Source organism: Rhinoderma darwinii, chromosome 6 (assembly GCF_050947455.1).
Source record: "Rhinoderma darwinii isolate aRhiDar2 chromosome 6, aRhiDar2.hap1, whole genome shotgun sequence".
Classification (NCBI taxonomy): Eukaryota; Metazoa; Chordata; class Amphibia; order Anura; family Rhinodermatidae; genus Rhinoderma; species Rhinoderma darwinii.
Genome location: NC_134692.1, coordinates 127607719 through 127621573, shown reverse-complemented (window position 1 = coordinate 127621573; position 13855 = coordinate 127607719). Strand labels below are relative to the sequence as shown.

General features: G+C 41.5%; 1 protein-coding gene across 2 annotated transcripts in view; it reads left to right on the top strand.

Annotated features, from left to right (window-relative positions):
* Nucleotides 1-6602, top strand: part of LOC142655777 (BTB/POZ domain-containing protein KCTD5) — a 35527-nt gene extending 28925 nt beyond the window's left edge. For both annotated transcript variants that reach the window (XM_075830328.1, XM_075830329.1), the window contains one exon: nucleotides 420-6602. In XM_075830328.1, the coding sequence (XP_075686443.1) occupies nucleotides 420-449 (30 nt within the window). In that variant the 3' untranslated portion in view covers nucleotides 450-6602. The remainder of the gene's footprint in view (nucleotides 1-419) is intronic.
* Nucleotides 6603-13855: the final 7253 nt, after the last annotated feature.

Genomic DNA, 13855 nt, shown 5'->3' with positions numbered 1-13855 from the left:
TTTATTTTTGATCAATAAGTGTTCATCTTTGTACACGATTTTAAGGAGTAAGACTGGTTATTGAGATAAAGTAGTGGTCATGGGGGACTGGGATTATTCCGGCTGTCTTGAACCTGCGCTAAAATACAGTGAATATTGCAATACCAGACACGGACTATGGACAAAGTGGCGCTGTTTGTAGAAAAAAACAAAACTGATTATTTATTTAAATGCCTGTAGCTGCTTTTTAGACTGTATATTTGTAGGATAAATAAACCATCTGTCCATTTTGCCACTTTCCAGTTCATTATTAGATGTTTTTGTTTTTTTTAGCTGTGGTGTGCCTTTGTAGCTATAGCTTCTTGGCTGTGTTACCTCCCTATTGGTTCACTTCTTCTACCATTTTTTTTCACTTGTCTATCACTAACATTGTCTTTCAGATCTTGCAAGAAAGAGGCTCCCGAATGTGAAGTGTTTTGAAAGAAGATATATTTTTTTTAATTTTTATTTCATTCCAAGCAAGCGAAGAATCGCCACTGTAACGACACCACAAAATGTCTGCGTTAAGAGTAGCGTTTATTGGGCTGTCATGAAAAAAAAATGTGTACTGTACTTGTGGCGGAGGCTTCAGTGTTTCATTCATGGGGACTTGTTGAAGAGGAATTTTTTCTAAGTGTCTATTATAAGGTTTCTCTTCCCTACCCCCTTATTCTAGAATCTTTTTGTACATCAGGGGGACCTGACAGTCTGACCAACGTGTTGCCCTTGACATCATCCTTACACTTTGTACCGTTCTAGTTTTCCCACCTTTTTTTTTTTTTTTTTTTTTTATTCCAGTCCTAACCACATGGGGGCATCGTTCTCTGGCTGAAACACTTGGTCACTTCCTCCATCATTAAAAAAAACAAAAAACTCCTGGACTCACATTGTTTATCAGTAAAGAACACGGAGCATGTCATCTGCACTTGTCTATTGCCGCAAAAGATTTCTTCCATTGAAATGCTACTGCTTCCTTGGCGGAAATGTAAAGAAAAAAAAAATTTATATATATTTTTTTTGTGATTTAAATGTATTATATTATCTTGCTAGCAGATTGCATCTTGGCATAGGGCATGCTCAATGAGGAATGGATTATAAAGGATGTCTGTAACCAAGTTTTAAGGAAGTTTTTTTTCTTTTATATAAGATTATTTGTGTATTTGGTCGGTGACAAGTACTTAAGACGACGGCGTGGGAAATTCTGAGAAATATTCAGTTTGTAAAAAAAAAAAGTCATGACATCTGCCCAGAAAAGCACTCAATCAATCCTGGGACCGGGTAGATTGTTCTTCCAGGCCTATCAATCACGTAATATCTTTTTTGAATAATTTAGGTAACCGCTCCATGAAGCCCATAACATTGAGTGCGGGCACAAAAAGCGTAATTATTTTTGGCTTGAGCAGGCTATAGCTAATTCTCCCCTCTTATTACTCACTCTTGTACAATGTTTTCTTAGGGTCCTTTTAGACTGGGCAATGATCGGCCAAACGAGCGTTCACGTGATATGTTCCTGATTATTGCCCTGAGCAAACAGGGCAACGATCAGCTGATAAAAGTGCAAACACTCGTCCATCGGCCGATCGTATTGTTCTGCAGAAAATATTATCGCTGTCGGCAGAACAGATCCCTGTGTAATGTACTGTGGACATGATGGAAGTGTGAGGGGATGAGCGATTGTAGTGATGATCACCCGTCCCCATACATAACTGATCGTAGCTCCTGGTGAAAAGAGCGCCGATCAATGAGCTGTCTTGTTGATTGGCCGATGTCAAAGGACTCCTACACTACAGTTTTTAGAGCTATAAGGGGCATGGGGTCTAAAGCTTTTTTTTTTTTTGTATCCCCTTATTTATCTTTGACAGGCTTAGTCTATACTAGCAGCGAACTTTGGCTGCCTCTGCTGTAATGATTTGCAAGGTATTTGGTATTGGTCAGACATTTTCCACTATTGTCTGTCGAATTCATATGAGGAATATAGCAGCATATTAGTTCCCTGGGCACTGTGGTATATGTGGTTTTTTTTCCTCTATGCTGTTTTGCTGCCTGCACGCTTTTAGGTGGCGTTTTTTCACCTTCCAAATTGTGATTTAAAAATCATGTGATGCGAAGGTTTCGGGTTTGCAACAATTTGTTTTGTTTTTTTTTGTTTTTTTTCTTCGTTCTATGAAAACACCATACAAAACAGAACGCATCCTTCTTTTTTTTTTTTTTTTTTAGAATAATGAAATCTATGGAGGTCTATGGGACAAAAAAACACTACTAAATTATGGGGAAAAACAGGCCAAATCCAGGCTTGCCACAACTGGGAAAAAATCGCTACTGACTCAGAAAATCCAAGAACGCATGTTTGTTGGGCGTCTTATATTTCCCTATTGGTTTCAACCTAGCAAAGCAAAACTCTGAGTGGGCACTCCTGATTTTGAGTGGGCACTCCTGATTTTGAGTGGGCACTCCTGATTTTGAGTGGGCACTCCTGATTTTGAGTGGGCACTCCTGATTTTGAGTGGGCACTCCTGATTTTGAGTGGGCACTCCTGATTTTGATACTTGGAACAGATTTGTGATCTTAATCAACGTGGTGTAGCGTGCGCAACCTTAAAGTTAAAGGGGTTTTCTGGGAAATTAGCGGACAATCTTTAGGATAGATCATCAATGATTGTGTCTGTGGTTGGGGCTTTTCTCGTCCCCATCTGTCTTGCCAAAAAACATTTAAACTAAGTGAGAAAACCTTCACCCCATGTCTGGAAATACACACCTATTTGTTGCAGACTTTTGAGCCAAAGCCAAACGTAGCCAAGAGAAATGGGAAATATAAAGGAAAAATGTAACTTCTCCTTCCTCCTGGATCCACTTCTGGCTTTGGCAAAAAAAAAAAAAAAAACTGCACCAAAAAGTTTTTCAGGCTATAAATCCTTCTAGTTGGTTTCCTGTATGATCCGATGATGGTAATAAAGATGAGGCGATAAATTGGATAAACAAAAAAACGAGACTCGCGTTATGGAATGAGAATTGTGCTGTTATTATTTCTGCTTGTCTCCTCATGCAGAGCGAATATTCACAAGTTTAGTATCGAAACTGGAGACTTATTGAAGGTAGACGGCTCGGACCCCAATAGTGTAAATGACCGGCACGGCCCGTGTAATAGACCAATTATTTCCCAGTTCTGTCCGTGTATGAAGACTTCTATCTAAATATTTTATTTATTCTTTTAATGGTTGTCTGGTTTGTAAACCCTATTTTTAAATATTATTAGGGGGAATTCTGATTAATACAGGGGGTCCCCCATAGACTACACTTCTGTTAGCCAGAGCAGAGAGCAGCTACAAAAATTGTCTCGCTCTGGAGGGCCTAACACATCTGTGCGTTACACGGACGGCCCGTGGTATGCAATAGTGTCTCCCGTGGTGGAGCTTCAGAAGAATTGAATAGATGTTATCATTTATCACTAGCGGTCCTAGCAGAATACCCTTTTGTCAGCTCATCATCAAGGGATCTTGCTTACAAAAAGGGATTGTCCAAAGTGGACAACCCCTTTAAATATGAACGCACCTCCACGTGAACATCTACTTCCCCTGACTTATCTGACTTCCTCTGAGCATGGTCATCTGCCTATATCTCCTATTTAATTAAATTAGAAAATTAGAATGAGAGCTTTTTTTGGAGGGGGTTTTCTTTCAAAATGGCACCACCCTTGCATCCATTTCTGTATCCGGTATTGCATCTCAGCTCCAATACTGCAATGGACAAGAGGGGTGCTGTTTATCATCTGTAATCTCTCACCAATATGTCTAAAGTGGGGAATTAATGACCTTATCGCTTAAGGATTCCCAAGCCTGGGTGTGAGTGTCGGGATTAGGATGCGGCTTCTCTACAGATCTTCGCGCTCTTACTCAGACGCCACTTGGTGCTCTGCTCCATAATCCTCTCTTGGATGATTTTCCGATGACGTCATTCTTCTACTCATCCTGTCTTGTAATCAAATACCTAGCTCAACGCAGTCAGTTACATGGCTACAGAAACCTTACTGGAGCTCCATTATTTTTTATATATATATATATATATAAAAAAAATTTTTATTTGTGTATGCCAAGATATATTGACTTCTGAAGTAAGATAATATACCTTACATATCTCTTCAGTAACACTTTTAACTCCTCTTGACTAATAGATGTTCAACTTTTGTCACTTGTAATTTACATGTTGCAAAGGGCTAATATAATCTGTTCTGCATTATACTGTATATTAAAAACGAATGCAGTAAGCAAAGGGCTAATCTGTACCTACTTTCTTTCGACTAGCGTAAAAAAAACCTGAACTTTTTGCTATATAACAAATCATTATCATCAAGTTGCTGTCACTAGTCTTTTGTCTTGTGCTACATGAAAATGTTGGATGCCGAGGGGTCAAGTGCTGCAACCCCCAAACTAATCCCAATGGCCTAGTGCAGCTATGGTGACTGGTAGACTGTAACTTGCTATTTTTTTTTTAAGTGTACTAGTTTACATCATTGGCCACGGTGAGGATATGGGCATGCATTGTGTGGCACGTTAATATATGCACTTAACCCTGACTGTATTCTGTGCACATCGCGGGGAGTTTCCTCTACGTTTGAACCACACGGACAATCTATTAAGTGCGGTTTTTGTCATCAACTAATGGATTTTGTGAAGTTTTAACTCCTTTTATCTAGTGATCTATAGTTCCGTCTATTGAACTGTTCCGTGGGTGTGCGTACACTTGCAGGCACGGTCTGAAAGCCTCTTGCTGTGAACTAATCCTGGTTTGAAGTCCGGTGCACCTTTTTATTCTCATCAATAATTCAATGGCTTTTCAGTGTTGTCAAAATAAATTGTCTGGTTGGAAGTGGCTGTAATCTTCAAATCACATGGGAAATTATTCAGGATTTTTTTAATTAAAGCCGGCCATACACTAGAGATTTTGGGTGTCGGAAAAGGAAGATTTAGACTATTTTCTGCCAACTGCGCCTCTTCGTGACCTGAATGAGCGTGAAAGATGCCGAATAAAGACCGATATCCTGTCCATAAAAGACCAGGCCAGAGATCGAGTCAGAGATCGATCGGCGATTTGTCGGGTTTTAACTCCTTTCATTCCAAATGACAACCTTTACAGACCAACCATGAAGAAAACTGCCGTCTGAAATCCCTGCTGTATGGCCAGCTTTAGCCTCTGGTGTATGTCAGGTTATGTGGTGTAAAATGCTTTGGATTAAAGGTCTTGAACCAAACACCTACATTTAGGTCCACCGTTATTTTGTAAGGCCTGATACAAACGTCACCTTGTCGCCCACTTTTATGATAAGAAATGATGTAAGCCTCATTTGCATAACTACAAAAACGGTCATAACTTGGCCAAAAATGCTCGTTTTTTTAAAATAAAAACGTTACTGTAATCTACATTGCAGCGCCTATCTGCTGCAATAGCAGATAGGGGTTGCAAAATCTGGTGACAGAGCCTCTTTAAACATTATAAATGACTATTTCTAAAAATAAGATGCTGCCCATTAGGAATCAAGTGGCATTGTAGAGTCAGCGCCAACCTCAACTCCTCTAAAGTACTTTACCTAGACTTTGATGGGTATCGTCTAAAATGTAAGAAATCTTTTTAAAAGTGTTTATCTAATCCTGACTGTCCATGATAAAAATAAAGGGTCTGCTTTTATTTATTTTTGTCTAAGAAACCGTGACTTTCTTGTCAATGGGCAAGGTTTGGAATTGTAGCCGATCCCCATGAGTGAATAGGGCTGACGGCAATCCCAGACACAGCCCGTGGACAAGTATACGGTTGTTTCTGGAATTAAAAAAAGTTAACTTTTTTTTTTCTTTTCTATTCCTGGACAACCTCTTTAAGGAAACAACTCTGGATGGCTGACTTTTAGAAGACTGCATTAGGGGGGTTTTCCAGGACTATAAATTGATGGGTAGCCCCTTCAATCCTCGGCCGCACGTGGGGCTGTGTTACCGCAGCCCAGCCCAGCCCCGTCCCGTGCAATCAACCCCTCACTCTGGATCCCCCATTGATCACAAATTAATAGCCGATCCCAAGGATAGGTCATGGATGTATTTTCCTGGAAAACCCCAGTAAAGTATATGAATGTACATAATCCGCATGTGTAAATATTACTGCTTCTCGGATCTGGTCACACACACTTTGCCAATGACCAACGGAGTCCTGTTTTGTGTTCTGTATAAGAGATGATACATTTTGGCCTAGATATGCAGGGGGCAATTTCAAATGGTCCGAATAACCCACCCTATATATTGGCAGTGTAAGAGGACTCACCTTCCCTTACATGTATTTAACTTTTGTGTATTGTACAAAGTTTCTCAATATTTTATTCATCAAAGAATTCTGCAAACTCCATAAGAAAATAAAATCTTCTGTCTGAACGTTGGGTGTCTTATTCCTGCCGTAGAGATTTGAGAAGCCTCAGCCCAGTGGGGAACGTTTGGTTCTTCCCGGTCTATAATTGTTAATTATTCTGTACTGAATCGGTATGGGTGTTTATTATATGTATATTATTGCTTGCAACCCAAACTACAAACCAATAAAAAGTTCTTACTTTCAGTATTTTCTGTTTTATGTAAATGGGATCGAAATACAACTCCTCATGCCAATACGGTAAATCTCATATGCTGATGATTGACTCACACAACTTTTAAGACCGGGTCCACACCGGATAGAAATGGAAAAGCGGAAGAGATTTGAACATGTTCAGCACTCTCATTATGTTTACTGCGAATTTCACCCTTTGCTGCGGAAACTCTGCAGCATTTAGGTCCCGTGTGAATCCAACCTAACACTGACATTTTTTTCCTTTTTAATGGTTGGAGATCAATTTTTGGAGAGCCTCTGGGTTCCCTCACATAGTTAAATAAGAAATCACCACAAGGGGGAGCCTAGTACATACTGTTATATGGAGTTAAAGAATACCTCCAGTGGAAACAACTTTCCATGTCTGCATTCCCCACCTGACTGTATACTACACTCTACACTTATTTTATGTATACTGTACTGTCTTTATGAACTGCTGCCTTGTCTGTGCTTTAAAAAACTCTCCATCTTGATTCTTAGATTTCCCCAGCTTTCTCTTCCTCCCTGCTTTGCTATCAATCACATGATGCTTCAGCAGAGCATCACATGACCAGCTAAAGACCATACCAGTTCTGCATGCTGGGGGACACTGATTATCATTCTCTCCATATTCTCCTAAATCGGCTGAGAAAACATAAGTAATACAGACAGGGAGGCTGCACTATATTCTTCTACATTATACCTGTGTGACAGGAACCTGTCTAAGTATCTGAGGTATCTGATGATAGAAGTTTCTGTCCCCCATGAAAACTAGTGTGGTACAGGAACTGCTGAAGCCTGTGATGGGTGACACATAGATCTCCATGGACTCCACTAGAGAAAGCGAGTCACCGAGCCGTATTCAGACGGCTGATAAGCAACCATCCCAGTCTGATATATAGAAAGATAAATAACAGGTGAGAGACTGACACATGAAATACCATAATGGAGCACATGGGAAAGTTTTGTATTGGCTGGAGTGTCCCTTTAAATATATAAATTGTATGCCGTGAGCTCTCAAGCTCCCCCTAGTGGCAGCTGCAGGCAGCATGAAGTTTATCATTTAACTCTATGGTTCTAAAGGGGATTTGGAGCTCTTTATAAGAAAACCATTGACGCTCCGACCACTATGAAAATATGTTATAAAAGTAATCAGAACTTAGGACCTATTTAGTGGGGTGAAAAGTCACTTTAATTCACAAGTCAAGCCTGAAAAAAGAGTTTGGGGGTAAGAAATAAAGCAGCCAAACGAAATTAACCTTTTCATCCTGGACAGGTATGTCTGTTCCTAAAGGATATAGAAGTATGGCTATGCTCCTTATGAAGGTAAGGAGGTATCTACAGGACCCATACGGGAACAAAGTGATTTCGTTTAGCCACGATGCCTGAAGCAACCATAAGTATACAACACAGAGGGCTGTATATATGTTTGCATAGAAAGATACCATCCCGCTGAATCCCTCAAAGAACTTCTCCATGTAAATGTATTTCTAGTAGAATTTTCTTAATACCATTGGATCTAATAGGGATTGATGTGGCTTTGAATATTGCTTTTCCTCTTCCCTGCTATCCGTACAATGATCTTTTTTGATAGACTGGTTGCTTATTTATTCCCTACCTATCATTTTTTTATATTGAGGGGTTGTCAGCGAGCACATACTGCTCATTCTCAGATTACTCAGACCAAATAAAAGGACAAAAGGGGCTTGTAGTGATGCAAAACTATCATTTACTATATCTTTTTTTTCCGTTCGGGGTTAATAGAAATAATAAATTCTTGCATTACCTGTAAGAAAGTGAAATTGTAGGATCCTAGACCGTCTATTTATAACAATCTGCTACTGAGAGCTCATGTTTCAGGTTGGAAACCCGACTACAGGCACCTGGTTGGTAATGATAGATGATATCGTCTATTTTGGAGGAGAAAACGGACATTTGATAGTGGATTAGGAATTGTACTCGGGGAAAATGCTGGTAACTGCTAATTGAGACATGTGAAGAATAAAGTATCTCTGTCCAGCATCCGGTTCAGTCGATTTGGCCTTCATCCACTTTTGTATTCATTTTACCAGTTAAGAAATTGATTAGTAAATGTGTCACGACTTCACTTTACATTTGTTAATAAAGTACGCTCCATCATAGCACAGCTGCCCCTGGTCTAGGCAAATGCCAGACACCAGCATGGTATGTATGTCAATGTCTGTAAGAGCAGTAATGACCTCACGCTTTACAATGCCCAGCAGCTAAATGTGGGTGGGATTTCCATGTAAGTGTTATGGAATCACTAGTTGAGTACTTTCCAGGGTGGAAGTTTATGCAATTGCTGTGTGAGCGATTGCCCAAAGGCTGCTGGAGACTCAGGAATGAGCGTGCAAATAGATCCGCAACCCCGAATCCGTCACAACTCTGATCAACCAAATTTAAGGGTAATCTATGGTTTTCGCCAGAGCCCACCGCAACGCAGGTAGGACTTTCCAGCATCGAACCCAGTTTGTTTTAACAGAGTTCGGTGTTAGATAAAAGGCGCAATGCAGGCAATACCAGAACCACCCACTAGCTAGACTAGTAGTCATGGTACTCTTAAAGGGAATGTGTCGCTAGAAATTTTTATTTTTTTAAGTTAAACAGTGTATAAATGATTACATATTGTTCTAATTTTTTTTATTTTTTCACAAGTCAGGAAATATTAGAAATTAGATTCTAATTTATAACATTTCCATGTGCTGGTCACTAGAGGGAGCAATTCCCAAAATTGCAGCATTGGCATGTGGTAAAGCAACCTCATTGCTTTATGCTGCAAAATTGGAGAAGACACACTCGCTCTAGTGTCCTCAAACAATTCCCCCTCCTTTATCCTGGCTAGTGCCAGGAGAAAGGAGGGGGTTGAATGTTCAAACCTCCTACACTGTGTGCCGCCATTTTTTGAGCGAATGCACAGTGTAGGAGGATTAGATACAGTGGTAATCACACAGTATAACACGAACACACACATCACATACACAAACATAACTTACCTGCCGCTGCCTCCGCTCCTAGTTCTTGCTTCTGAACATATGGCCGGAAGCCGTCATTTTACTGTCCACCCGCGGCTTCCGGTCCACATGAAAGTGGCGCTGAATGTCGCTCAGCCGGAGACCTTTCTTTTGGTCTGTGTGGGAGCGGCGCACGCGCCGTTCCCACACAGGAGGCGTACGCTATAGTGAATGGAACGGCTCCCGTTCTCTATGGGGATGTATGTGCCGTATTCCATCTCTGTTAATCGACACATACAGAGATGAAAACAAAATGGCAGCCCCCATAGAGAAGTAAAAGAAAGAAAAAAGTACAACACAAAAACACAAATAAATAAAATTTATTTTAATGACATACTAAAAGCAACAACATATAAAAAAAAAAAATCACTCCTCTGTACAACGCCCACTTGGTCTAAAGTAAAAACACACCCACTTGGGCATTAAAGGGAATGTGTTGCCAGCAAAACATGTTGTTTTTTTTTTTAATTAAACATTTAGTGTGTAGGTGTTTAAACATTGTTCACATTTTTTTTATTTTTTTCACGAGTCAGGAAATATTATAAATTAGATTCTAATTTATAATATTTCCCATTGCTGGTCACTAGATGAAGCTATTCCCAAAATTGCAGCATTGCATGTGGTAAAGCAACCACATTGTTTTTTGCTGCAAAATTTGGTAAAAAGCACTCGCTCTAGTGAGCTCTGAGAATCCCCCCCTCCTTTATCCTGGCTAGTGCCGGGATAAACGAGGGGATTGAACGGTCTAACCTCCTACACTGTGTGTCGCCATTTTTTGAGCTAACACACAGTGTAGTAGGTTTACATACAGTAGTAAACACACACAAACACGAACATACATAGAAATCTCTTACCTGCTCCTGCCGCCGCGGCTCCCTCCGGCCCGTCCGCTCCGTCTGCTGCCGCTGGTCCAAGTGCACAAGTCCGGAAGCCGCGACCGGAAGTAGTAATCTTACTGTCCGGCCGCGACTTCCGGTCCACAGGAAAATGGCGCCGGACGGCGCGCATTTCAAATTGGACTGTGTGGGAGCGGCGCATGCGCAGTTCCCACACAGACGGCGTACACAGAAGTGGATGGGACGGGACCCGTTCGCAGTCCCTATGGGACTGTGGCTGCCGTATTCCATGTCTGTATGTGTTGTTAATCGACACATACAGAAATGGAAAAAAAAATGGCAGCCCCCATAGGGAAGAAAAAGTGTAAAAATAAGAAAAAGTAACACACAAACACACAAATTAATCCAAACGTTTTTAATAAAGCACTAACATCTTTAACATATTAAAAAAAATTTTGTGGTAACACTGTTCCTTTAAGACACTCATTAGCATAAATCTAAAATCGCAAATAAAGTGGTGAAAACAGATCGTTTTTTTAAAATAAAAAGCATTGCTGTCACCTACATTATAGCGCCGATCTCCTTATGCAGGAGATAGGGCACTTATAATGTGGTGACAGAGTCTCTTTAATGATATGCAAATGATTAAAAAAAATGGAAACAAAATATTAGAAACATCTTGATTAATTCATTATTTAGTATGTGCGACACGCGCAGAAATACACGCACTTACACGCCCTGGCATGCTATCAATGAGGTTATTAATGGTTCTGAATTCACATGGGCACGCAAATCACCATCAAGATTGGCTGCTGGCAGCTCCCTTTGCAATTGACGACCAATGACGTCCCATATGTGATCAATGGGAGACAAGACCGGAGACGCTGCAGGTCATGGTAGAAAGTTTAGGCCACACAGGCTGCTCACAGTAGCACGAGCAACATGCGGCCTGGTGTTGTCCTGTTGAAAAACGGCTTCTGGGACACTTTGAAGAAATGTCCGTACCACTGGTTCCATGATCAAATCAATGTAACGCCGATCTGTTAGTGTAATCTGAAATGAAGACTAGAGGGAGAGCAATGACGAACGGGTGGCTACCGTACATTATGCCACCCCACACCATAATCCCGGGAGTAGGAACTGTGTGACGTTCCCTTGTGAAGGCCTTTTCATGGCGTTGCCCATGAGGTCTCCATCCAATCTCCGGCTATCATTGTGTCCGAGACAAAAGCAGGACTCATCGCTGAAGAGGATAGACCTTCATTCCAGCCTCCATTGCTGTCTTGCTGAGCACCATGATAGCCTTTGAGAGCGGTGGCGTGTGGTCAATGGAACACCTGTAGCTGGACATCTCTCATAGCCCAATGTTGTGCAAATGCCTTTTGATGGTTTGTGTCGAAACTGGTTGCCGCGCTAGGCTAGGGTTGTGATGTCCAATTTCACTTGCAATACAGAATGGATCTCTACACGCCACTCTTCCAGTCAAACGATGGGTCCATGCAGAGGTTCGCCTCCGCGCACCTCTACCTGTCATTCTCGTTCGTCGTTGTTCTCCCAACTGCCGGGACACGCAACATTGAACAGTGCTGACATCCCGATATAGGCGCACATCGATCTGCCACAGTGATAAACCAAGGTCTCTCTGTTCAAGGATTCTGTCCCTCTTAGTTTGTGACAAGTGGCGATAACTGGCACGTCGACGAACAGGAGGCATCGCACAATCATCCCACACCACCTCATCCAATTTTTGAGGTTTCATGTGACTAAAAAACTTTGCTTTCAATCTGGCTTTTATGCCCCTACCACATGCCACAGATTGGAGCTCGGTGCTTGAAAATGTGATCATTTGTAGATCTTCGTAACACCTGCTACTTCCTCGATTTACATAAACTTACGGCTTGTCCTTCGTGTTACAATTTCAATGTGTACAAATGGTAGGGATGAGTGAAGAGACAAAAAAAGGTATACGGCAATCTACATCCAAATCTCTCCGCGGACAGGTGTGGACATTTCCTTTTGGATTCTAGATTAGAACAGTGGGGCTTCTCCATAAAGGCAGAAACAATGTGAAGAAATGGCGAAAGTCAGAACAAAATTGGTGCAAAGGAAAAGTGGTGCAATTGCCCCATAGTAACCACGGGTGGGACAAGCTCTCTTGGTGCCCGGCCGTTTCAGAATGTGCCCCCTCCTATGTCCCTAAAGTCGACATGATCGCTGTTGGATTGATAATCATTTATTTATTTGACCCTCTGACCCCACCGATCCTTAGTGTTAGGGTATGTTCACACGGCAGCGTCCGATACGGCTGAAATTACAGAGCTGTTTTCAGGAGAAAACAGCTCCGTAATTTCAGACGTAGTGGCATGTGCAGGTGTTTTTCGCAGCGTCCATTACGGACGTAATTGGAGCTGTTTTTCTATGGAGTCCATGGAAAACGGCTCCATTTACGTCTCAAGAAGTGACAGGCACTTCTTTGACGCGGGCGTCTTTTTTACGCGCCGTCTTGACAGCGGCGCGTAAAAAAAATGACCGTCGGCACAGAACATCGTAAAACCCATTCAAATGAATGGGCAGATGTGTGCCGACGCTTTGGAGCCGTATTTTCAGACCTAATTCAAGGTTAAAACGCCCCAGTTACGTCCATAAATAGGGTGTGTGAACCCAGCCTTATTTATAATGCATCACCCAGTTTCCCCCATCCTATCCACACACGTGCGGTTCTCAATGTGGGGTCGTCTGGCCACCCTATACCGTATCTCTAGTAGGATCCGCCAGCTCCTGCAGCTGCTTCTCTTCCTCTGACCACCCAAGTCTATTCCTGTGTGTCCACATCAATGTACTACAGTGCTCATCATACCCCAGTATCTATAGTATTATCCGCAGCTCAGACACACAATAGGCAGAGTATTCTCTTTTAAAACTAATATGTAATTGAAAACTCACTAAATTGAAGGGGCTGCCCCTACAGGACTCTCTGAAGACCCCAGGTAAGTCTATATGCTATAAAAGGCTGAACGAGTGTCTCCTGAGAGCAGTCCATGGGGCAATGCTGAAGAGAGTGCCGCAGCCCCTTTGTTTTAGCGATTGGTGGGGCACCCACAGATCATCTACTTGTGGCATATCTTATTAATATAACATACATTTATGTGATGGCAAAAGTCCTTTAAGGTTCTTTAACAAAAAGGGGACGTTTGTAGAGGGGTCGGAGTGAGTAGGGAATGTCCATTCAGAAGGACACAGGACTACCTCCATGTCACACGATATAATATATATTTGTTTTTTTTTACGTGAAAAAAATGTCACAATATGAAAAAAATAAGCAAAATATGCAATAAATGCGTGTTTATTAATCGCTATTGTACGTAGTATAGTATTTCAT